Source organism: Balaenoptera musculus, chromosome 4, assembly GCF_009873245.2.
Source record: "Balaenoptera musculus isolate JJ_BM4_2016_0621 chromosome 4, mBalMus1.pri.v3, whole genome shotgun sequence".
Classification (NCBI taxonomy): Eukaryota; Metazoa; Chordata; class Mammalia; order Artiodactyla; family Balaenopteridae; genus Balaenoptera; species Balaenoptera musculus.
In genome coordinates this window covers 15,344,565-15,369,940 of record NC_045788.1, presented here as the reverse complement: position 1 = coordinate 15,369,940, position 25,376 = coordinate 15,344,565, and the positions used below count along the sequence as shown (strand labels likewise).

Below are 25,376 nucleotides of genomic sequence, written 5' to 3'. Positions count from 1 at the left end.
TGCAGCACAGAGGAATAAAGAAGTAGAAACTGTGACACTTCACAGAGGAGAAACCTGGCAAGCACTGCCTTGGCCAAGTGACCAAGGTTAGCATTATCAGTGATAAGTCATCTTGAAAATATGTACCCTTTAACTAATGTGGTGAGAAGGGCGGTTTACCTCTGTGGCCTTCCTCCCCCAAAAAACATAACCCCAGTGTAACCATGAGAAAATCATGGACGAACCCAAACTGGGGAGCGTTCTACAAAATACCTGACCAGTACTTCTCCAAACAAGGAATGTCTGAATGTCTGAGAACTGTCACAGCCAAGAGGAGCCTAAGGAGACCTGATAACCAAATGTGATATGGTGTCCTGGATGGGATCCTGGGACAGAAAAAGAGAAAAGCTAATGAGATTTGAATAAAGTATAGTTTCGTGAGTAAAAAAACAAAACAAAAACAAAAGAAGTGGAAACTGTAAAAGGCAAGTTAAGAGACATGAAAACAGTAAAAATAAAGTCCAATATAAGTCTGAAATGAGTCCCCAAGAAGAGAAAAGAATGAATAGGTGATAGTCAATACTGAAAAAATGACAGAGAATTTCCAGAATTAATAAGACATATGGTACCTCAAAATAAAAAAGCACAGTAAGTTCTGACAGGAATTTACAAAAAAGTACACCTATACATATCATACTGGAACTGCAGAACAGTAAAGACAGAAAAACTTTAAGAGCTACTAGAGCAACATTATAGATTACGCATAAGACTCAATAATTAGACCAATAACAGTCTTCTCAAAATAAATAGATATACTAGAAAATAATGGAATATGTTTCAATATGCTGAAAGAAAATTACCACCAAATTCAAATGTTATAACTAAATGATGATTCAAGAGGACAAATAGAGATTTTCAAACAAAGGCAGAGAATTTACTAATCGTGAGTCCTACTAAAATAAACTATGAAAGGATGAAATTCATAAAGCAAGAAATCAAACACAGAAAAAGATGATACAGAATGGTAGTAATTATTGATTGTGAATAGACAAAAATAATAATGATTTATGGAGGGCAGAAAAGATGGAAGTAGAATAAGACATACCAATAATATGAAGAATTGGCAGGGAAATTTGGAGTTAAAATCTTAAGTCCTTGGCTTGCTTGGGAGGAGAGTGGAATAATTAATTAACTTTAGTCTTTCTTAAGTCAAACATTAAGTTAAAATGTATGGGTAATTATTCAGTGTAAAGACATTGAATGCATACCTTCCAAAGCAGAAGACTGTAAAAAGTAGAAACCTAATCAACCAAAAGAGGGCTGGAAAAGAGGAGAATAAAAGGCAAACAAAAACAAACAAACAAAAAACATTATGGTAAATAGGAGCACAATAAAATGAGGTGGACATAAATCTAGGTTTATCAGAAAATGGAGTACTTTCACCATTTCAAAGCTAGAGACAGACTGCCTAAAAGAGAGAGAGAGAGAGAGAATCTAGTTTCATGCTCTTTAAAAGAAAATGTTGAAAATCAAAGGACAAAAGAAGATATATCAGGAGAATACCAACTAAAGAAGGAAGATTTATCTACTTTAATAACAGAAAATAGTGTTTCAGGCAAAAAGAATGACGGATTGTGAGATGTCTGCAATGTCTAAAACTGACTAGGATATGTGGAACCTAGAAAAATGGTACAGATGAACCAGTTTTCAGGGCAGAAATAGAGACACAGCGGTAGAGAACAAATGTATGGACACCAAGGGGGGAAAGTGGCAGGGCGGGGGTGTGGTGGGATGAACTGGGAGATTGGGATTGACATATATACACTAATATGTATAAAATAGATAACTAATAAGAACCTGCTGTATAAAAAATAGATAAAATAAAATTCAAAAAAAATAAAATTAAATTAAACTGACTAGGGACTAATATCTAGACTATACAAAGATCTCCTGCTAACCAACAAGAAAAAGACAAGAAACACAATAGAAAAATGTGTGAAGGATTTGGGCAGGTGGCCTGGAGTGCCAGCTGGCTCCATCTCCTCTCTCCTCTTCTCTTAATTCCCCTCGTCATTGTCTTCCATTGTAAACCTCTATCCTCTTCATGGCTGAGTCATGGTCAGCAACCAGCTTACTTGCTGCCCTTCATTTAGTTCCAACCTGAAAAACTACTGGGGCAGGACTCTCATTGGTTCAGCTGGGTCACGTGCCCTGAGGCAAGGTGGGGTCTCTGGAGGCTTCTCATAGTTGAATAGGTACCCTATTCTAAATAAGGGGGAGCGCTGTTCTCAGGAGGGGGGCTGAACAGACAAGACTGTTGAGACTTCCTGTGGAAAGTTGGAGAACAGACCCCAGGAGACGCCGAAAAAGGGGAGGTGTGGTTCTGCCAAGGGAAAAGAAGCGGCCTGAGTGAGGGCACTGAAGCGGGGGAAGATGGGGAGGGTTGATATGAACCAGGGATTGTATTAGCGTACTACTGCTGCTGTAACAAATCACCATAAGCCTAGTGGCTTAAAACAACATGGATTTACTCTCCTACAGTTCTGGAAGACAGAAGACCTAAAATCAAGGTGTTGGTAGGGCTGTGTTCCTTCTGAAGGTTTTAGTGAAGAATCTGTTTCCTTGCCTTTCCTAGTTTCTAGAGGCCACCAACATTCCTCGCCTTTTGGCCCCTTCCTGCATCCTCAAAGTCGGGAGTTCAGCATCTTGAAATCTCTCCTTTTCATCTTTTATTCGTACTCTGACCCTCCTGCCTCCCTCTTATAAGGACCCCTGTGATTACACTGGACTCTTTCAGATAATCCAGGATAACCTCCCTATGCTAAGAATCTTAGTTCAATCATATCAGCCAAGTTCTTCTTGCCATGTAAGGCAACGTATTCACAGGTTCTGATATCAGTACACAGGCATTGGGGAGGCCATTATTTTCTCTACTGGAGGGTTTAATCAAACCAGAGCCAACAGAAGATACAAACACACACACATGTATGTGTGTGTGTGTGTGTGTGTGTATATATATATATATATATATATATATATATATATGCATTAAGAGATTAATTTCAAGGAATTGGCTTATACAGTTGTGGGGGCTGAATAAGCAAATACAAAATTCACAGGGCAGGCAGTCAGGAAAGGATGATCACAGGCATTGGGCCAAAGCTCCTATTCAGGGGAATCAATCGCTCTCTCTCTCTCTCTCTCTCTCTCTCTTTCTCTCCACCCTGCTTTTAAGGCCTTCTGAATAATTGAATCAGGCCCACCCAGATTATCAGATTATCTAAAATAAGCTTCCTTAAAATTTTATATTTTAATTACAGCTGCAAACTCCCTTCATAGCCAACACCTAGATTAGTGTTTGATTGAATAACTGGGGACTGTAGCGTGGCCAAATTGACAAGTCAAAAGCACTGTCACAGGTCAAAGGGCAGTGACATTCAGGACAAGTATGGGACAGAATGTTCCGCAGGAAGGAGAGGTGAGCACCCCTGGGCAATAGACCTGCAGAAGGAGGGGCGTGGGGGACCAGAGGGGCTTTGCTGACGTCACTGATGGGAGGAAGCTGTGCTTAGGGGCGAGCTTCCACAAGGAGGCTTGCAATGGGGCATTCCATCCTCTTCTTCCCACAGTTTGAAAATTCCACGATCGGGCTGTGCTTCCCTCCCCTACTAAGAGCAGATGCCCAGCATATCACCAGCGTCTCAATTACCCTTCCTACGCTGCCCACCAGTATTTGTTCTGTGACCTGCTGCTGAGGTCACAGCCCCCTGGGCTGCAGACATGAATCGCCCGCAGTGTTGGAAAGGTGGGTGAGCTCATGTCTGCTCCTCCCAGGGCTGCGGCTGGTAGGCGTCCAGTATTCGCTCAGCTAATCTTTCCCTATCTAAAGATGCTTATTGATGATTTCATTCAGGAGTCTTGAAACCTGCCAGGAGAGAGTCCAGCCAAACAGACCAGGTGTGGAAGATGAAATCACATTCCCTTGCACTTGCTGTCAAGAGCTCCACGCGAGGCAGTTCAAAGGAGTTGGGAGGTGGATGGAAGTTCCTAGTCAGAGCTAATTGTGGGGCGCTCTCGGCCCACATGACAGCGTGGACAGAGCCTCACTGTGCGAGCAGACCCCGTACCCAGATGGGCAGATGGCCAAGGGGAGGGCAGAGACATCAAGGGTGTGTCTCAGTTTTACCTGCATTCCTTTGTAAAGGGTTTACACAGACGTTGGGCCTTGTCTCCAGGAAAGAAGTGCCCAGAAGTAAGGATTTGGGTTAGAGTTTGGGGGACCTACTCGAGTCTGAGGCAGTGGTTCCCAAAGTGTGGTCCCTGTACCAGCAGCCTCAGCGTCACGTGCGAGCTCGTTAGAAATGTGAATTCTTGTGCCCTACCCCAGATCTACTGAATCCAAAGCTGGAGGTGGGGCACGCTGCTTTAACAAACCCTCTAGGCAACTCTCATGCACCCTAAAGGTCGAGAACCTCTGCTCTAAGGCAAGGCACATATCAGAGCACTGATTCACAGGCAGAGGGCACTGAGGTGGCTGTGATATTCTTGTCCCCAAGGTATTCATTGAAGTGATTGATGGGAAGTAATCGTATTAAACTGAAATGGTCCCCAGGGAGCACGAGTCTCTCGTGTGGAGAGGAACTGATGGGAGGAACTTAGGGGAGCATTCTAGACGGGCCAGTGACGGCCTCCCAGAGCTCCCTGTGGAGAGAGGAAGGGGGGTGGGGTGGAGCAGAGCCTTCTCGGCCTTGAGGAGCACTGCGGCCACACGCTGGACTTCAGAGACTCTCCAGGGGAGCTCAGGGCACACAGGCGTGCTGTGCTAGGCTGAGTTCCATTTTGCTCTCTTTTTTCCCACAGGTAGTTTGGAAATGGCAAATGTTCTCGGAGGCCGAGGTCAGGGGCATTGTAACTAATGATATTTATAGCTTAAAGCTTACTGTAGGTAAACAGGGAATTTGAGGAATTGGTTTACTTTCCCCTTGCTCCCACTCCTGCCCTCATTTCCTGTGTTTAGACTGGCCATTTCACGGCACAGAGAAGACCTTGACAGCCTCAACGACCCTTCCCAGCAGCATTGGAGATGCCTGTGGCCCACTCCCCTGCTCGCTCCCTGGGGCCCTGGGCAGCGGGGGTGGGAGGGAGCAACGGAAGGTGTGGGTACCAGGAAAGGATGTTCAGTTGCTTTCATCTAAACGTGGCTTTGTGATGGGAAAGAGGCTAGCATGCCTCACTTGGCCCCCTGCCTTGACCTTTCCGTCTAACAGTTTCCTTTCCTCTCTCAGGCCAAAGCTTGGACCTGAGGAAACTTTTCCAAGAAAGGATTTGGGCATTTTCTGTAGTGCTGACTGAAATCCTCTCCTGTCAGCCGAGGGCTGGATCCCACCCAGTTTCTTCTACCTTCCCCTCTCCAGGCCCCGCAACTGTTTCTCCCTCTTCCCTGCTCCTTGCTGATCTGAAGAGTGGAGTGGGAAGGAAGGCAGACATGGCGGAGGGCAACGGGAACACCTTGGGAGGCACATAGGAAAGTCCAGGAGGTGAGGCCATGGAAGGAGCAGCCCTCAGCCCAGAAAAGTCCAGAAATAAGTTGAAGTGATGGAGAGAGTAGAGCTGGAATAGAGGCTCCTTGGGACAAAGATGTCCCAGGCCACTGTGCTGGCCGGGGGTGACTACAGAAGACCAAGTAGATGCCCTGACCACCCTCATCCTGATGCAGCCTTCAGTGACAAAGCTGCCCACCCCTGGAGAAGGGGACCAGATGGGCAGACTTCTACCCATTTAAAGACTAGGCAAAAGACTGGACTTGGACCAAATCATATTAGAAATCAAATAGCCTCTGTCAGGCGCCAGATCCTTTATCTTTCAAGTCAGAATTCACATGTCCCAGAGAGCCTCATCAAAAGCCCCTTTGTCCTCCTGATTCTTCTGCAAATTTAGCAAGTGAAGTTCTGTTAGGAGATATCCTTGGGGCTCCTTGCAGGCAACCTGTCCATCTTACAGACGGTGACTTGCAGCTGTGTGAAGTCTAACAAGGCATGAGGCTCTGACCTCTGGGAGAAGGAGCAAAAGGTAACAGAGATAATAGGACAAGACATCTTCCCACAGCTGCGGTCTTGCTCAAAGAGTGCCAACATAAAGCCCTAGGGGGATTTATTTCAAGACCCCAAATAGTAGCTACTGAGTCACCATTTTAATGTAGTGATTAGTCCTTGGATTCCGTTTGGTCCTGAGGGGATCCTCTCCTTTCTTCTTGGGGTGTGGGGTTAAAGAGCTGTCAGAAGTGAGGGCATCTTTCCCTAGAGGTACCTGCCGGCTAGCCTGAAACCAGGGATGGCTCCCTGGGTGTCCACTTGGGTCTTCCCCTGCCCCACAGCCCACCTCTGCCTCCCACCATTCACCCTGCTCCGCATTGTCTTTTGAGCTCCTTGCTTCCCTTTCCTTGGTCTTCAGATGCCCACTCACCATCCCCCACTTCTCCTTAGTCATCAGGTCATGACCTTCTCCCCTGATGATGTCCCTGCTGACTGCCACCCCCTGACTAGAGGCTTCTTCGACCCTGTCCCAAGATCTTTCATTGGCCTCCCTGCCTCTACTCTGTTACAGCTTAACCTTTCTAAAAATGTTTGACATGCATTATCCCTGCTCAGAAGTCGTTGGTAATGGCCAGAGAGAGAGAAAATTCTGTGGCTCCTCTTGGGTACCAATCCTCTTACTTGACTTGGTTTTCTCCTCTCACTTAGCCAGAACTTCCTCAGACGAACCAGATCATTTCCTGACCCCTAATCACGCTTGTGTTTTTCTACTCTTCATTTTGCCTCCTGGGCCTGGGATGGCCCCTTTTTTCCATTCCACTTTCTGATGTTCTCCTCGTCCTCAAAGACCTAAGTCCAACCTCACTTTCTCCAGGGACCTCTCCCTCACCCTCGTGTGTCCTGAGCCCCTTTGGCATCTGCCATATTGCCTTGAGAGTAGTTGCCACTACTGTGTACACATACCCTATCTTATTAACAAACTGCCCCAGAGGAGTCTAGCCCTGCTTGGTCTCCCCTGGAATATGCTTGGCCCATAATGATATTCAATAAATATTTGCTTACCACATTACTTCAAATGTTCCTTCTGGGCAAAATTAGCAATAATGTACCCCCTGCCACACACACACACACACACACACACACACAGCCCCCAGTAAGATCTGTCAAAGCTGGCAGGCCACGGGAACTGTAAACTGTGCTTGCACCTTTGCCAGAGGGAGGTGCCATTTCAGTCTTCATAGGGAGACACAGCCTCCAGTGAAGGATGTCTTGACTTGTGCATGTTTTGAAGTAAATGAGGGTCTTCGGGAGCGGATGCCCGAATCACTGCTCTGGAATCACGAGTGTGATGGCGTCAGAGAGAGGGGTCCACAGGTCCCTGTGGGGGTATGTGTCAGCAGTGGAGTAGCCTGAATAAGGGACCGGGAAGGCTTCCTGGGGAAGCGATGTTCAAACAGCGCTTGACAGGGGAGTCAGTTAGGCCAGCAAGGAGGCAAGGGAAGGGGCAGGAGAATGTTCTAGGCATAGGGCAGCATGCACAAGGAGTTGTAACCTGGATGAAGAGGGCTGAGTTCAAGTTCAGTGTGACGGGGCTGCACAGCCCTGCAAGGCGAGGAGGCCTCTTTCAGGTACACACGTTGCGGGCTCAGGTTTAGAGCAAGTGTGGAAAAGTCAATCAATCTGGAGTTCTGTCTTTCACAAGGTCTAAAAAAAATGGTGGGTAGACATTCTCTGGCCTGTGGAGAAATGCCTGCAGACTGACTCTGCTACCTGGGAGAATTTGCCATCAGCCGAGAAGGCAGAGCACCCTACAGGACAGCTTCGAAGGGAAGGAAGGAAGCAGTCTCAGCTTGTGGAGAGAAGGAAGGCCCCTCCACTCCACACGGGCTTCCTGTAACTACTTGGCTCCCACAGAGGAGAGGTCTGTGTTGGGGGAAAATCCTCATGGAACGTGAGCAGTCAGGCCCCCCCAGGTGTGGATAGAAGGCAGAAGAGCCTGGGAATGAGAGGGGGGCACCCAGGGCAGGGGAGTGGAGCCCAGAGGCAATCAAATCAAGGGTAGGAGAGAGTGAGGCAGGAAATGGGTGACCAGCGCAGGAGGCTACGGCTGTCTTGGTGTTTGTCCACAGAAGACAATGATGAGTAATAGTGGACTTAAGAAAATAGCTGGGTGAATTTGGAGGGACTCGAACAATTGAAAAATAAGGCAACCTACTTCCTCAGTCAGCTGGAGAGCAGGTGAGCGCAGACTCTCTCCGAAGCTGGAGGAGGAAGGGTGGTGGGGCCGGGAGAGGTGAACCAGGTTTCTAGTAGGGTCAGCTGGGGACATCTGGGCCAGAGGGACAGGATTCTGTCACTGAACTGAGGGAAGAGGACCAAGGGAGTTGTAGGTGTGCCTCTAGTGACTGCCAGAAATCCTTGGCTTTTAGCCACATCACTCCATTCTGTGCCTCCAGTGTCCTGTGTCTCTGTTCCCAAACTTGCTCTTCTTATAAGGACACTCGTCTTTGGATTAAGGCCCAGCCTAATCCAGTATGACCTCACCGTAACTTGATTATATCTGCAAAGGCCCTATTTCCAATTAATATCATATTCACAGGTACCAGGGGTTAGGCCTTTGACATATCTTTTTGGAGGACCCAGTTCAGCCCGTAATACCCAACAAAGAGGCTGGGGACAGCACAGGTGACAGGGAATGTCCTTAGCAGAGGCAGAGGGAGTAGGGTGGAGAGAGAGGTGAGATCAGTCGTGAGGATCATAACGGAGATGCTGGGGGACCACCTGGGGGGTTGGAGGGGAGAGGGGCTTGTGAGAGGGTGAAGTGGAGGCCCACAGGGCATGGTGGCGACAGATATTCTGGTTTCCTTGCCAGAGTCATCTGCAGGAGGTGCAGCCCTTTGGGTCAACATCCTTGGTATTTTGACTGTCACCGGTCAGTGGGGAGCCAGTACCACCAGGTTCCACGCCCCTCCAGGGATCTCCCGGAGGGCAGGTGGTGGGATCTGGATTTGTGCTCAGCACTTAGGGAGAACACGTCATCCTCTTGAGGCATCTGATGGGATAGAGAGGTTTGAATGTTGGACAGTCTTTTCCTCCTGCCACCCTTCCACCTGCCGCCAGAAAAGCAGAGGGACGGCATGCCCACCAAGTGTAGGGATTGTCCTGTGTAGGGACCATCCGCTGGGAACATCTTATCCTGGCTGCCGGGGGCCTCTCCTCTCGGCACGGAGTTTTCAGGGAGCTGCCGTGGCTTTTGCAGTGATGGGGGTGGCGGGGGGGCTCTTGGAAGGAAGCAGGCATCTGTGAGAACAGCCGTGGTTATGAATGTTGGGTCCCCGGCAGGCAGAGGAATGCCGGGATGATCAGGCTGGGGTATGGGAATGCTTCCGCGCAGGAGAGCGTCGCTGCCACTGACAGCCTATCGCAGGGGAGTCCCCGCCTCTGCGAGCGCAGGCGGCGGCGGGACACGCCTTCTGCGTCCGTGCGGCTCCGGAATGCCACAGCTTCGGGAGGCGCTCTGACACCAGAGCAGCTAGCGAGAGCGCCAGTGGGACGAGGAGCAGTCCCAGCGTCGTGGCGTCCACGCACGCCTGTGCCTTGGCCTCTCTTGGTGGGCGGCGGGCCCACCCTCGTCTCAGGCGTCTTCTGTCTTTGACTCTGTTACAGGTTCTCGAAGCTGGGTTCTCAGACCTCCACAATGGCTTTGCTGGGGCTGGGCGTGCTGTGGTTTATCAGGAACTCGGCAGCCTCTGAGGGGGTGGGCACAGGCTGCCGGGCAGCGCTTCCCTGGGCGAGGGCTCCTTTCTTGTCCCAGCGGGGCACCCACTGTTCCCGATGGAACCTCAGACTCCCCGCCGGGCAGCCTTGGGGGGACACCCAGACACAACCTCCCTCACTGCTCAGTATGTCTCCAGTCTCTTTCCTCCTAAAAAACCTGGCAGGGCCAAGAGGTGAACACAAGTCCAGGGGTTCATTTCTCCAAATGGAGATGTTTGGGAGCTCTGATGTGCCTCTGGCTCTGGGTGTCACCCTGATGACGGTGAAAGAATTTACAAGGGTTTGCTAAGTAATTGATTTACCTCCTTGGGAGATAAATGGGCACAGTAGCAGGGGGAAAAAAAGAAAAAAGACCTATTTGTTCAAGGAATTCATGATCCACATTGATAATTTTACATCCACTTACTTATGGCTTACAGGTGTCTATGTAACCGGTGGTGTCATTCCCTGAAATTCATTCTTTCCCGTTGATTTGTTCATCGCCAGATATTTGCTGAGTGGACTGCCTCTTCCTCATAAAGTAGCAGCAGTGCTTCTGTGGTCATTTTCCTCCTCTGCCCAGCTGGCTGGCAACAGCTATGCTCTGTGTGCCAGGATTGCCACAGGGCACCAAACACTTAAGGTGGTTGTAACTGCAGTCTGGGCTCAGGGCCATGAAGTAACAATGGAGAATGTGTAACAGGAGGGACATTCTTTGCCATCATATAGATAGGTGAGTAGAAGCTAAGCAAGGGAGAGGGTGGGAATGAAGAGCCCCTCCCTCCATAGAGAGAATGGGCCCCACCACCAAAGGCTCTGAGGCAACACATCGTCTCACATGGGCCATGAGTTTTCCAACCAGCTACAAATTTCAACTGCCTGTTACCCCAGACCGAATGTAGGTAGCTTAGTACCCGAGGAGAGACCATGGTGGTGGGAAGCTCAGCGAGGCCGGAGGTGGATGGGAGCTGGAACAGGGAGGGCCCTGTAGGCTGGGGTGCTCTGCTTGATTTTGATCTGAGCTGGTGGGAATCCATTGGGGGGTTTTTTTCACAGTGTCATGACAGGCTCTGGTCTCCATCTTCAGAAGATCACGCTGACACACTATATGATTGTATTTCTGTAAAATACAAAACTGACAAACTAACCTGTGCTGCTAGAGGCCAGGAGAGTCGCTACCCCGGGGGAGGTGGGGGGGTGACCGAGAGGGCACTAGAGGACGTCTGGGAAGCCGGAAATGTTCTGTTTCTCTGTCTGAGTGCTGGTCCCTCACGTGTCCTCGGCATGTGACATTTTTATCAAGCTGTACCCTTGTGACTTGTGCCTTTTTTTGGTGAATGTTATACTTAAATAAAGTTTCTTAAAAGATCACTCTGGCTGCTTGTTAAATAATAGATTGGAAGCAGGAAGGAGTGGGCTTGGGGAAAGGGTAGGAACCTGTGGTAGTGGCCAGATGGTGTCTGGACGGGAGGTGGCAGTGGAGGTGGAGATGCGGCGTGGGCTGGAGCCTTGGTTTGGAGGTCGAAGCACCAGGGCGAGAACTGCAACCCAGAGGAGGCAGCGCCAGCTAATGATACTCGATAGTCGTTTGGGGCGTGAATTTCAGATACTGATGATTGGGAGTAAAGTTGAACTGCGTGGGAAGCAGGGGGTTGAGGTGGGAGGTCCACATGGAGACTCCAGCACACCGCCGAGGATGACCTCTGGGGTGGACGAGTAGGACCCCCAGGGTGAGTGTGTGCAGAGAGATGGGCAAGGGGGCTGAGGCAGAACCTCGGGTGGGGCGCCTCGGGTGGGGCGGCAAGAATTTCTAAGGAGAAACACTTAGAGAGCCTGCAAGAGCTCGGGGGTGGTGATGACATCACAGATGGTGAGGGGCAACAGGAGTGTCAGATGCCGCAGGACTTGGGTAAAGCCATCGTTGGAGAGCCCACTGGATTTGGCAGTTAGGTAACCGGCAATCTTGGTGAAAACAATGTCAGTGATGCCTTCTTTGCCCAAACTCTCATGCGCTTGGGCTGCTGGGTGGAGCAGAACGAGGGTGTGACATGGCTTCAGTCCGTTACTACAATTTACCAACTGTGTGACATGAGAACTTTGTAAGCTTCCCTGAATCTCAGTTTCCTCATCCATAAACCAACAGAATCATATTTGCCTCTCAGGGTGGTATGAGGATTCACTTTATGCAGGAGATATTTATTGAACATTTGTTACGTGCCAGATAGGCAGCCAGATGCAGAAGATACAGGGTGACCAACAAACAGGAAGACCGAAGTTAATCTTTAAACAAACAAGATGAGTGAGGAAAATAACCCCTCAATGCTTCCCTGTGGTCATGAGCCAGGCTTCTTGGGCAGTGGGGGTCCCTCCTTCCTGGCTGGCTTCCCAGGGATCAGCTCCCAGGGTCCTGGGCTCTTCTGATGCCACGTACCCACACCCCACTTTCTCTCTCTGAAAAACTAAATTCCCCTTCCTTGAGGGCAGGAAGGGAAGAGCTTAATCTGCAAACCCTTCAGGGAGGTGAGGAAAAATATTAACATCCCATCCTGTTACACAAAGAATAGGAAGAATATAAAATAGGTGAAGTTTCTATATTAATACAGTTTGAATGTTCTTTTCCTGCCATGAATGGATTCAAAGCAGTTTCCCTAATGGCTCCTTACTTCACCTAACAAACTGATCTTGTGCCAACTTCCAGAGAAGACAAATGGCACTTGATTTCTGTGAAGGAAAGCTTTTCCGACTTAAAAAAAAAATGTGACTTTGGAAATTTCTGAAGAAGAATTTGGACACATATTTACATAAATGTCAATGATAATTTTGTTTCAAAGTTTCTATTTTTATGGGAAACTTTGAGCACCATGCTTCTAGCTAATCTGATAAATTCATCTAGTCTCATGCGCTTATGTTTCATCTCTTCCAGAATTTTTTTTTCATCTATGATTTCTAAAGCCCACACTGCAGGTCCTGGTCACCTCAGGCGGTCTCTCGCCCTTTGCTCTTTCATCTTCCCTCACAAATGCCACCAGGTCAACCCAGCCATCTGCCTTCTTCATCCCTGGGGCTGAGCTTCAGACACGCACCACCGGGAGAAACAGAGCAAAACAACCACAGCCAAAAGTGTGTGAGGATCACTGGTGTTAGGAGCTAGGAAGCTCGTCCGCCTTGCTTTTCCGTGGCCGTGTCGCTTCCAACAAGGCTGCTGCCGTGGAAATCCATGAGTTTCTTTACATATAGTGCTCATCTTTATACCTCCAAGGGCCCTTAGGACTCGGTCTTATCAAAGGCCTTTCCTAGCTCACAATAACAACAAAAACCACAGAATTATGCGGATTGGGACTTCCATTGTCCAGTTAAATTTTCTCTTACCTAGAGGCCTTCAGGTGAGATTTTTTTCTAAGCTGAGTGGACTAATCTAAAAAATGGCCAAAAGATCCCGGTCTAACCCAATTCCTTGGCGACCTGGCTCCTAGAGGTACTTGGCCAGCCCCACCCCACCCCCCAGGAGTATGAACGGTGGGATAGGCCACTTCAGCACCGTGGTCCTCTGGGCCTGTTGTGGTTTCTGGTGGCCTCCTGGCCTCCACTGAGGCTCCAGTCCTCCCTGGAGCAGCTCCCACAGACCTCAGAGGAGAACCCGCCGGACAGGAAGGTCACGGTGTGGACAGTAGAGGCTGGCTCGGGGGCCCCGGAAAGAACACTTGCACTGAGCAGAGGTACTGTTGGGGCCCTGGCTCAGCTGGCCTCGCTTCCCAGGCAGGATCCCGGTCCCAGCTCTCCAGCCTGGCCACTGCCCTCTTAGGGAACAAGGAAGCTGTGAGGAAAATCTGTGTTTTTCTGTGATTGTTCTGATTTTTATACTTCCAAGAGTCCCCAGGACTGTGTCTTATCAAAGCCTTTTTCTAGTTCATGATAACACGAATGATACTAAAGATACCTTCTATTCCTGCTACTGTGACTACCACCACCTTGGACCCTAGGCTAGCTATTTTGAATCTCTGAACTTTATCTTTTTTCCAGCATTCTTGCTACACAGGAACATACTTGATTTCCTGAATCACTTCTTGAAAGAGACATTCCCCTTTGGGGCCACTGGGCCATGGTTCGGATCCAAACTCACACCCTGCTGAAGGTACAGGAGGGGTGAGGAGGCCGAAGACCTTTACTCCAGGACACACCTTTGCTTTGCTTCCTTCTTCTTTTGGCAGGATGGGGGAAGGAGCCCCTCTCCCCTCCAGCTCTGAGGGGCCTCAGAGGAGCCAACCCACAGACCCTCCTCCCCTTTCAGATGCTGCCTCTCTGAGATCATTGGGAAACAGCCGGGAATCACCATTTCTGAGTTTCCTTCTCTGTCCCCATTGCATTAGGGCCTCTTGAGCCCTGAGCCTCACCTCCCAGGTCTTACCCATTTGGTGAACTTCCAACCAGGACTGAGCATGGGATATGAGAATAGAGACACTAAAAACATAGAAATATTTAAGTGGCGATGGGGAGACACCCCAAGCAAGCACCACTCTCCAGCCTTCTGTTGGAGACACGCCAACCATTTTGGAAGATTCTAGTCAAATCGTGAGGTGTCAGGATGCATGAGTGTCCTGGGGGTGGGGGAGGGAAGGTTGTGGAGAAGGGCCTGGCTACACTTTTTGGTTTGACCACTTAGTCCACTGACAAGTACATACTTCTTTCTTTTCCCATTGAAAAAGTGGGGACAGAATTATTAATTTGTGTACTGGACTCCTCATCAGGAGGTAGATTGGGTTCATAATTCAAGATGGAAGGCTCATCACGTTTGTCTCCCCTCATCTCCAACACTCTCATTAGGATAAGAGCAATGAATTCAAAAATGGTAAAGACCAGTAACAGAAAAAAGAAAGGGAGAGGGATTATGAGTGGATGAAACGGTCCAATGGCTTCAGCAAGATGTAAGTGTTGATGGATGGAACAGAGCGGGGGAGGGCGGACTCTTAAGTGCGTGGGTGGGGCCGGCAGCGGGGGAGCCCCTGGACCTGGGACTCGGCACAGCCATGGGGAGCAGCGCATTCAGAGTGGGCAGGCGTGGCAGAGGGCAGAGACGACACGTGAAGCTGAACCCGAGGGGCTAGTACCGAGCAGCCCTTTACCCCAGGGAAAGCACAGGCGGCCTTCTCTCCATGAACCAAGGGACAGTCAGCTGGTGCGGGTGCATCCCCAGGGCAGAAGCCCTGCTCCTGGCTCCCAGCTTGCTTGCCACACAGTGAAGTGATTCCATAAGGATGCAAATACTGATAGAACTATTAAAAGTTGGGGGAAATAGGGAGAGGGCTGGGACCTGAATAAGTGAGCTAAATGCTCTTCTATCATGGCACACAGTCAAAAGTGATAAATCAAGAAATTGCAGAACAAGCATATTATTTTGAGATGTGTGGATGTAATCAACAGAAACACGAAAAACAGAGGTGATTGATTGTCCCTGCACTGCAGTACTGGCGGTGGGTTCGAGTTGGGCTCAGGGCTGGCCTTGTCATTCTAAGCCCTTCCATATTACTTAATTTTTTTAAACATGCGCATGTGATACATTGATTCAAAATAAAAGAAAAATATGAAAAAGTGAAAATAAGTGTAAGTGGATTTATGATTGTAGGAGGGATTCCAGCTGACCGTGAAAAAGAGCTTCTGAAAGCCAGTGTGGCTCAAAGCCAGCTGGGTTATCACCATGGCTGGGCAGCTCTGGTGCTGCCCAAGAGACATGTGAGCCTCCAGCTATTCCTGCCTCTGGGCTGCAGTCCACTCCAGCCCAGAGAGGAGGAACCGCATGGACTCTGGGGCCAGATTTTGACCCGTGGAAGCTGGAGGAGCTAAAGCAAGCGGCACTTCGGAGTCTCGGCGCTCACTCAGGAGAACTGCAAGCAGCCCTCAGCGCTCCTCTGAGCCCTCCCTGCACTGCTGGGCAGGGTGAGATGAAGGTTTCCCTGAGCTCTTCTCTTTCATCTCTCTCTCCTTCCCTCCCGTTTCTTCCTTCCTTCCTCCCTCCTCTCCCTTCCGCCCTCCCTCCTCTCCCTTCCTCCCTCCCCTCCTTCCTTCCTTCCGAAGAAGAGTTCCATTTAGACTGCTGACATCTGCTGTTTATGGATCTGAGCATTGTTCCAAACTGGGGGGTCACAGCCGATGTCCCAGTCCAGCCCCATCTCCTGCTCCTGAATGGCTTTCTTCCCACTCCTGGGCTCCCTAAGTGTATTAAACTATCTCAGAGACATCACATCCTAGCGGACCTAAGGCACCAGCTGAATTTTCTAGAGTTTTGCCTTTATCAGGATGCGTGTGGATGAAATCAGAGTTGGTTGACAGCAGAACCAGTGGTTAAACAGGTAATAACCCTGTGGGGTCCACATTTCAGAACTTCTCCCAGTGTCCCTGTAACTCTTAATTAGCTGCCTCAGATCATAGTTCTTATGTCTAGTTTGGAAAAGAGGGTCATGAACGTGTAGAGCAGAGGAAACCACGGCTAGGCAGGACTTTGATCCTTTCTGAATCGTCCTGTGCTGTGAGGGTTTCACTCTTTGTCCTAATGGTTTATCCTTATGGTCTACTTACTTACTTATTTACTTACTTAGAGCTCTGAAGCTTGGCTGGGGCCTGGGGCCCCACTCTGGACCTTCACTTGGCATCTCAGCATCTTTTCAACCTTTCTTAGCTCTCTGGCAAAGGTGGTAAAAAGAGTCCTCATTGTTAAAGAAAGATCTTCATGACCACTCCAATCTCCCTGCTTCCTTCCTCGTCAAACTTCCTCTTCATGTTTGTTAAGATTGGAAAAAGAATAGAGCTGTGAACATGAACAGTTAGAAGTTTTAGAGCTTCCCGCCCGCCACACCCTACAAGAATGTTGTTCCCCCTGCATTAACTTTCCCTTCGAGCTTTCTTCTACAAGATGTGCCTAAAGACATGTATAGTTTTAACACACACATACACACACAGGAAAACCTAGATGTTTACATTAGCACACACACACATAGATATTTACATGGGTTTTGATGGTTTCAAAGTGAACCCCTTAAATAAACAGATCTATTCCAATGACATTGCCTATGCTCATGGTATTTTTTAAAAACTGTTTGCGGAATTCCCTTCAAAGGCTCAGAGCGTTATTTTGAATACCTTCCTGGTTGCAGATCTTTTTAAGAAGATCCTTAAATCAACTTTATTAAGGTATGGTTTACATATAATAAAGTGCACAGATTTTAAATGATTGATGAGTTTTGACAAATGCATACACCTGTGTAAATACCACCACAATCAAAATATAAAATATTTCTACCACCCCAGAAAGTCTCTTCAAACATAAATGCAAATCTTTAACTTTTTAATTTGAGTTTAGAAATATCCAAAAATGATTTCGAGCTGAGCCAAGTGAGTAAGTGGGGCAGCTGAGCTGACTAATGATGTTTTGTACCTTGTAAACTTTGTGGCTTGTAGACTGATTAAAAGCAATGCTGAAGGGGAAGTTTATGATTGAGGACAGATCATTGGAACAAATCTGCAGCTTCCCGAACGGCTACTCTGATGCATACATATTCTGGAAGAGGGTTCATCAGTTAGACTATTTAAAGACATATTCATTCACTTGACAGTGAATGAGCCCCATTTAAGGACTAGGCATTGTTCCAGACAACGGGGATGTGGCATCTTAAAAACACACATCATTGGGGGCTTCCCTGGTGGCGCAGTGGTTGAGAATCTGCCTGCCAATGCAGGGGACACGGGTTCGAGCCCTGGTCTGGGAAGATCCCACATGCCGCGGAGCAACTGGGCCCGTGAGCCACAACTACTGAGCCTGAGCGTCTGGAGCCTGTGCTCCGCAACAAGAGAGGCCGCGGTAGTGGGAGGCCCGCGCACCGCGATGAAGAGTGACCCCCACTCGCCGCAACTGGAGAGAGCCCTCACACAGAAACGAAGACCCAACACAGCCAAAAATAAAAATAATAAATAAATAATAAATTTTAAAAAAAATTAAAAAAAAAAAGGTTAAAATGGTAAATTAAAAAAAAAACAAAACAAAACACACATCATTTTTCCTCTGCGAAGTCTGCATTTTGGTGGGGGTAGATGTCCATAAGTGAGAAGTCAAATGCATGATGTAATTTTAGGAAGCAATAAATGCTATGAAAAAGGGAAAAAGTAGAGTGAGGAGACAGAAAATGCTGGTGTGCTATTTTTAGAAAGATAATACAGCCCATGTAATATATCTTTATTTTCTTTTCCTTTTGTGAAGAAATCTCAAGACCCAGATTCTACCATAAGCTACTTTCAAAAGGGACATGGAATCTTGCCCTAAGCTATATTCTGCAGAATGCTAGAATCTGTTTTATATATATACAGGGGGTTACATGGCTAAAGAAGCTATGGCGAAAGTTGGGTAAAACAAAGCTAAGACGGTCTTTACTGAAGGTTTTCTTAGAGCCTTTAATACGCTAATGTGAATTGTAAATATTCGCAAGGGAGGATTATAGCATGCAAAGTTTTCCAAACTTTTTTCTCCTTTCCAATCCTTTCAACTTGGAGCATCTCAGGCAAGTGGTGATCTGCCTAAGACACTGTGGGAAATTCTATCCTAGAGTTTTCATGCCACAGGAGACATGAAAGCAACAGAAAGGTTCAATTATTTGGGCAAGAGGAGGGAGTGGAGGAAGCCTGGGCTTATTACATATCCCTCCAGAATGTGGAGCACTCTCTGTGGGCCAGGCAGGGCGCCAGGCCTTTAAACACAGCCTCTCTCGTGCAAGCCTCACAAGGCAGCAGGAACAGGTATTATCACAGCTTCCATTTACTAGTGCGGAAACTGCTGTCAGAAGGTCAAATACGTGGCCGAAGGTCTTGCCATTTCTTACAGTCAGGATGTGAACTTCGGCTTGTTTGACTCCCAAACCCAAACTATCAAATTCCACAACACTATGTTGTCTAAATGGTGGTGGAGGGGGGGGGGTTGCAACCCAATGAGCGCACCTTCCCTTCTCCCACCAATCCACCTGCTTATCCTCATAAGCCCCATGTTCTCGCGGGGGCTGGAGTTCTACGTCCATGCATGGTGTCCTGCATGGTGTCGAGTGTTCGCTGCTCCATGTCATGCTGGCCATGGAGCGGGCACTTGGTAAGTTTGAGCAGCCTGGGTCCTGTCCACATAAGCTCAGTAGGTGGGACCAGATGGCTGTGACCCTGAGCGGCTCAGGCCAGAAAGCTCTGCTGGAACCACCCATCCACTTCTTTCTCTTTACCTGGCATCTTCTGCCGGGGCACCCATAAGGCACCCCGACCTGACAGCACTGCAGTGGCTGAAAGCTGGCGGTGCGGTTGGCTCTTTGGGGGAGTGTGTGGGATGAGGAAGGCACCCGCTGGCTCTAGGTGGAGTCTTCCACTTCATATCTGAAGGGATTTTTGTATTTACGGGAAAAAGCAAAGGCTTATCTTTCAGGAAAAGATCTGAGACAGATTTTTTCCCCACTATCTTCACCTTCCTCTCGTGAGACTGCTAGGAAACTGAGTAGAGATTAGTCACTCCTGTTAATTCATTACTAATTTGGTTAGAGGGAGACCAGTCTTTTCTGAGCTTTATGCTCAGAACCTCGGGTGTTCCAAACCTGAACTCAATGTCCACCCTCTCCATCTACACTCCTCCTCGTGGGCCCCCGTCTCACACACAGCCTTGCCCCGTTCCTGGCCCTCAGGCTGGAAACACTGCCCCTTTTCTTCCACCTGGGATCAGTGACAGCTTTGTCAACTCAACCTCTGCAGGAGCCTCTGATCAGCCCCTGCCCACCTCCCCACTGCCCTGGACATTGGTTCAGCCCTCACTGTCTCTCCCCCAGGCTGTTATGACAGCCCTCATCCTCTGCTGGATGTCGCCCTAAATGCCAGCCATGTGCCAAGGCATCAAGATACCTCTTCGCAGAAGTCAGCATCAGGTGCTGGGATTTTCAGAAGCTACCTTGAACTAGACACATGCCTGAGCCCCGTGCTGGGCAAGGGGGCCACCGAAGGGTTATCCAGACAAAGACGGGGAAGATGATTTTGTGCAGATTGTGAGCAAAGATGCAGACAATGGGTGTGTGCTGTGGGGTAGTGTGACCTTGATGAAGTTTGAAGGACAAGGTGTTCTAGCTCTAGTGCTGCATAACAAAGCAGCCCTAAATTTAGTGCTTAAAACAGTGGCAACATTTAGTTTGCTCACGGATCTGCCATCTGTAGAAGGTTTGGTGGGGATAGCTCACTTTTGCTCCACTTGGCATTGAAGGCTGGAATCCTCTGAAGGCTCTCTCAGTAACATGTCTGGCCGCTGATGCTGGCTGTAGGCTGAAACTTTAACTGGAATTGTTGGCTGGAACACCACCATGTGGACCCCCCGTGAGTAGGGAAGACGGGGCTTCCTTATAGTGTGATGTCTGGGGTCTAAGGGTCCCAAGAGAGAAAGAGCTGGGGGATTCACTATCAACTTTCGGGACTTGGCCCCGGGAGTCACAGAGCATCACTTCTTCCTTCTCTTCCTTAGAAGCAAATACCTAAGATTGGCCCATATTGAAAGGGAGGGAACACAGAGCCCGCTTCTTGATGAGCGAATGTCATTGTCCCATTGTTAGAGGTGTATGTGGGACAGGAGATACTAGTGTAGCCATCTTTGTGAAGCATGATCTGCCACGGCAGGGTGTGGAGCCAAAGAGGCAGGCAGGGTCTAGGACCTGTAGCATCTTGGATACCACACCATGAGCATTGGTTTTTATCTTGTAGGAAGTGGGGAGCCCATGAGAGGTATTAATTTGGGAGTAACCTGCTCACATTGGTGTTTGATAAAGCTCTTTCTGGAGTGGTGGGATGGAAGGTTTGAGGGGACGGACAGGAGATCTATGAGAGGCTGTTGAAGGAATCTAGGGGAGAGGGCCTGAGGCGAGGCGTAATCTGGAGATGAAGTGCCGGTCAAATACAAGAGACGCCAAGGTGAAATCACAGGGCTTAGCAGTGGCACCAAATGCCAGGGGGTGAGGAACAGGCATCCAGGAGGATTCCCGGTTTCTGGCTTAGGGAACTGAGTGAAGGTGATGGGGAATGAATGAAAAACTGGAGAGGTTTGTGGGGGAGGACCCTGAGCCCTATTTGGGAAGTGATTAGTCTGAGGGGTCTGAGAATGTCCACGTGGACACGTCCAGCACACAGTGAGATGGACTTGAGTGTAAAAGCTCTGGGGGAAGTTCTGGAGGAGGGTCTGAGATGTGGGCACCACAAATGGGGTTTCCAATGAATGTGTGCAGAAAGGGTGCCGTGTGCAGAGAAGGGGACTACAGACAGAGTTTGGGGGGGCATTAGCCTTTAGGGGACGGTCAGAAGAAGAGGATCTGGCAAAGCATCCAAGACCAAATTGCCTCTGTCCTGGATGTGGCAGGCACTGTGGGCTAGTGTCAGGCACTTGAGATGCCTGCCGTGGACCGGTTCTGGGCCTGCCTCTCACACAATGGAGCAGCCATGGCCAGTTCCCGCCCTCGCAGGCCTTTGGTTTCCCCAACTCTGGGGCGCTAGGATTCCCCCTCTCTCCCTCTCTGGACTTCTGTTTCCCCATTTGTAAGAGAGACTAGATCATTTTCCAGGGTACCTTTATCACAGAATATTAAGAATCCTAGTATATGAAATGAAGCAGAGCAGAGCCTCCCTAGGGGGGCAGGGGTGGAGGGCTGCCCCTGACTCCAGGTGGACCCGCTTCCTTCTGCCACTGATGAGGAGTGAGGAGGCCCCGCGGGCTCCGGGGTCGGGGGGCAGCAGTTCGGACAGGTGTCTGCTTTCGTGGCGTGATGACCTCCTTAGATTTGGATGCACGGGCAGGCAGCTAGGGCTGCACCCTGGCCCCACAAAGGCCCTGCCTTGACAGGTAGGAGAGGGGAAGTCAGCTCTGATCCCACAGCCTGGAGCGGGGCCCCTGTGGAGGGGCTGGCTTGGCTTTACAAGGAAACGGAAATGAAGGTGGAGCCCCAGTTGCTCTCCTGAGATGCCAGCCCTTCAATTAAGGGAAGAGCTTTGGCAGACTACGAAACATAATGGCACCCCACCCTTCCCTGGAGGAAGAGTGAATCTCCAGAAGGGGCAATTCCAGGGAGCTCAGGATGTGGGGCTCTGGGCTCTGAGCTCTGAGCCTGCTCTCAGCCCAACAGCCGAGGACCCAGGAGAGCTCGGCCTGCAGCCGACTCCAGATACCACAAGCCCTCTCCACCCTCCCCATCAACCACATTTACTTGTCACATTTACTCATACCCACAGGACAAGGCATATGGGGCAGGGTGGGATGCCTTCCCCAGGCCCTCGTCATCCACTCAGGAGAGGAGCCAGCACAATCGCAAACACCCCATATAAGAGGTGGTAACAAGCTTGGCTAGTGTTTCCATTCAAATGGGCTAGTGTGAAAGCCCATCCCGGAGCCTCACTGGGGTATGAGAGGTGGGCCTGGGAGGATGGGTGTTGATGGAGGGAGGGGAATGGAGGGCAGGTCAAGAGGAGCGGGAGCAGTGTGACCCCTGGCTTGTTTGTGCCCCTGGGAGTGACATGAATGTGGCCCTCAGCCCTCACAGGACACAGGAGGGAGGGCAGAGCTGTCAGAGAACAATTCCAGGTGCTGAATGCCCTGGGCCATGGCTGATGAGTTAGGCCTTTCCCTCAGGGATGCTTCTCCAACCCTGTGGTTTTCCTGCCATTGATGATAATGTGACAAGAATGGCAGGAATGATGGGAATGGTTCACATGTGTTGACTAAGGCTATGGGTGAAACTGGTCTGAGGATGATGACATTTCACCCTAGGACCACCTGATGGAGAAAGTATTCCCAACTAACAGGGGAGCGGGGCCAGGCTACTGGGCCTCTGTGCCCCAGAATGCAGGGCCGAGGTGGGTGGTCAGGGCTCACCGTCCAGAGGCCTCACCGTCCAGGTCTCCTCCCCAGGTGTTCGTGCTGTGCCATGGCCTGCTGCAGCTCTGCCAGCTCCTGTACAGCGCCTACTTCAAGAGCAGCCTCACCACCATTGAGAAGCGCTTTGGCCTCTCCAGTTCTTCCTCAGGTCTCATTTCCAGCTTGAATGAGGTAAGCAGGATGCTCTAGTCCATCAGATCCCACTTGGGCACCACCCTGATCACGGGATCCGGGAGGGGGCTCGGGAGGAGCAGAAGAACGGGGCGAGGGGTGCGGGGTTGGACCCGTGGGGGATGGAGACAGCCAGCTACATTTCCCAAGGCTGCCCTGCGCCAGGCACTGAGCTGAGAGCCTCTGGAGGCACCTGACCTCCTCACAGCAGCCCTGCGAGCAGGTGCTCTGCTCCTCCCCGCTGACAGCTGAGGGCACCAGGGCTCAGGAAGGGCAGCAGCTTGTGCCAGGTGTGCAGGGCTGCTGCCTCCAAACTCTGTGCCTCTAATTGAGTTCTGTGACCACCCACGAGGTTATGTGGCCTCTGCTCATCCCCAGTCCAGGGGAAGACGAGCCCCAGGCACGCAGCTAGGGAAGCAGCCCCAGGCTGGCAGCTCCTGTCTTAGGAGGGCAACAGGAGCCAGAGCTGCTCAGTGGCCCTGGCTCCCAGGCAAGGTCAGAGGTCTATGACCTCCCAGCCACATGGAGTTTACACTGTCCCTCACTGATGGCACATCAAAGTTAGAGGAAGATAGGGTGGGCCAAGAGGCCAGGGTGAGGGGTCAGAGGGCAGGGCCAGCTAGGAGTCACTGGAAGCCAGGGAGAAAGGGGCAGGGGAGGCAGCAAGCCCCTGCATCGTGGCTGCAGCATCGTCCGCTCCAGGTGAGGAGATGGGCCCTGGGCCTGGCTCCTGTCTTTTCGTTCCACAAGGCCCACTGTTCTGGGATGGAGGCCATGGCCTCCCCCTCCCAGGAGCCCAGAAGCAATTAGATCTTCCCTTGACATAGTGAAATTCAGGCCAACAACCGACCCAGTAGAGTCTGAGCTCCCCAGACAGCTTCTGGGATGGGCTGAAAAGAAGGTGGGAAGCGTTACAACGTCCCCCAACCCCCACCTTCCAGTCTTCCCATCCCACAACCTGCTCCCTGCTGGAAACGCCCCTTTACCCTTGACTCCTGTGCCCTCCACGGCCCACACGGCAGTGCCCCTCAGGAGCCCTCCCCGCCACGCCTGTGCCAGATCCCTCTGCAGTCCTCGGAGGAGGGCTCTCTTCACAGTCACGTCTTCCAGACAGGAAGCTTGCGGCAGAAAGCCTACCCCCATCCCAGTGGCCGCACGTGTGTGTTGTGCGGCCAGGATGGGAGCCCAGGTCTGTCTGACGGTCGCCACGCACTCCTCCTCCCCATGGACTGTTCCTCCACCCTGTGACGTGCACGTACTTGCACACGTACAGCCCTGAGGCCCATCAGTCATGCCTGCTGGCCTCATGGGCCTCAAACCCCCTCCTCTGAACCCCCAGGCCCACGTGGATGCCTTCACTGCTTTCTGGATGTGTGTCTGTGTCCGTGTGTTTTAATGTGTGTGTGTGTATACACGTGCGTACGTATGCCTCTGTCTACCTGATTGTGCATCTGTGTCTAGAGCTTCCTGGTGATGCCCAGTGACGGGGGTCTTCCCCCCTCCATGTAGGCTGTGCTCTCCTACAGGACAGGGACCTGGCACCCCTCACACAGAAGGCACCCTTCTACATGTTGGCCTGTGACTTTGATAATGCTTCTGGCACATGCTGTCTTCACTCACGAAGGACACAAGAAAATCAAATCTCTGACATTTGTGTCATCACAGTCCTATCCCGTGACCCTGGCAGACATCACTAATCAACTGCAGTCTCCTTTTCTGCTGAGTCCAGACTCTGAATCCTTCTCAACACAGTGTTCTAGGCACCTCTACTAATCAATATCAGAGCTGGTGTGTAGGCTAATCCTCTCTTCCACCATGGCTCGGATGATAGTTGAATCTATGATCTTCGATGGTTAAATTTTCATTCTTATTTTTCCCATGCTTGGAACAAAGATGTGGGCCCAGGAACAACTGGATTTTTCAAGGGGCAGGGAGTAGCTAGCTGGGACATGAGGCAGAGTCTGCGACAGGAGGCTGATTAGGCAAATAAGGGGCAAAATATTTCCCCAGGTTATAGTTCAATAAAAAATGAAAATAATTCACCCATTAAATTTTCTCTTTTCTGAACTTAGATGAGCTCTTCAACAATCAGGTTTTAGAACATGCCTATGGGCATGGTTTGAGGCAAATATCATAAGAAAGTTAATTCCTTGAACCTAACAATCTTGTGTGTGTGCTTAGTGGGAAAATGTGTGTTTGTGTGTATATCTGTTTCTCTGTGTGTCTCAGTATCTGTGTGTGTCTGTGTGTATGACTATGTGTGTGTATCTGTGATCTGAGACTGTGTGTGTATCCGTGTGCCTGTCTGTCTGTATTTGTTTATCTGTGTGCGTCTGTGTGTGTAATTGTGTGTGTGTGTGTGTGTCTGTGTATCTGTGTGTGTTGAGGGGGAGTGGATGGGTGATTGTGTGGAGAAGAAGAGGAACTCAGCCAAAGGGCTTTTCTACAATCCCGTTGATTCTGACCGAAGCGTTTAGAAACAGACTGAGTAAGAAAGTAAGAGTCTTACCGGAAGAGCAGAGAGCAGC

At 49.8% G+C, this 25,376-nt stretch overlaps 1 protein-coding gene across 1 annotated transcript in view; it reads left to right on the top strand.

Annotated features, from left to right (window-relative positions):
- SLCO2A1 (solute carrier organic anion transporter family member 2A1) overlaps positions 1-25,376 on the top strand; it is a 77,999-nt gene that overhangs the window by 13,249 nt on the left and 39,374 nt on the right. Inside the window, exon 2 of the mRNA XM_036850503.1 lies at positions 22,711-22,848. Within this exon, the coding sequence (XP_036706398.1) occupies positions 22,711-22,848 (138 nt within the window). The remainder of the gene's footprint in view (positions 1-22,710; positions 22,849-25,376) is intronic.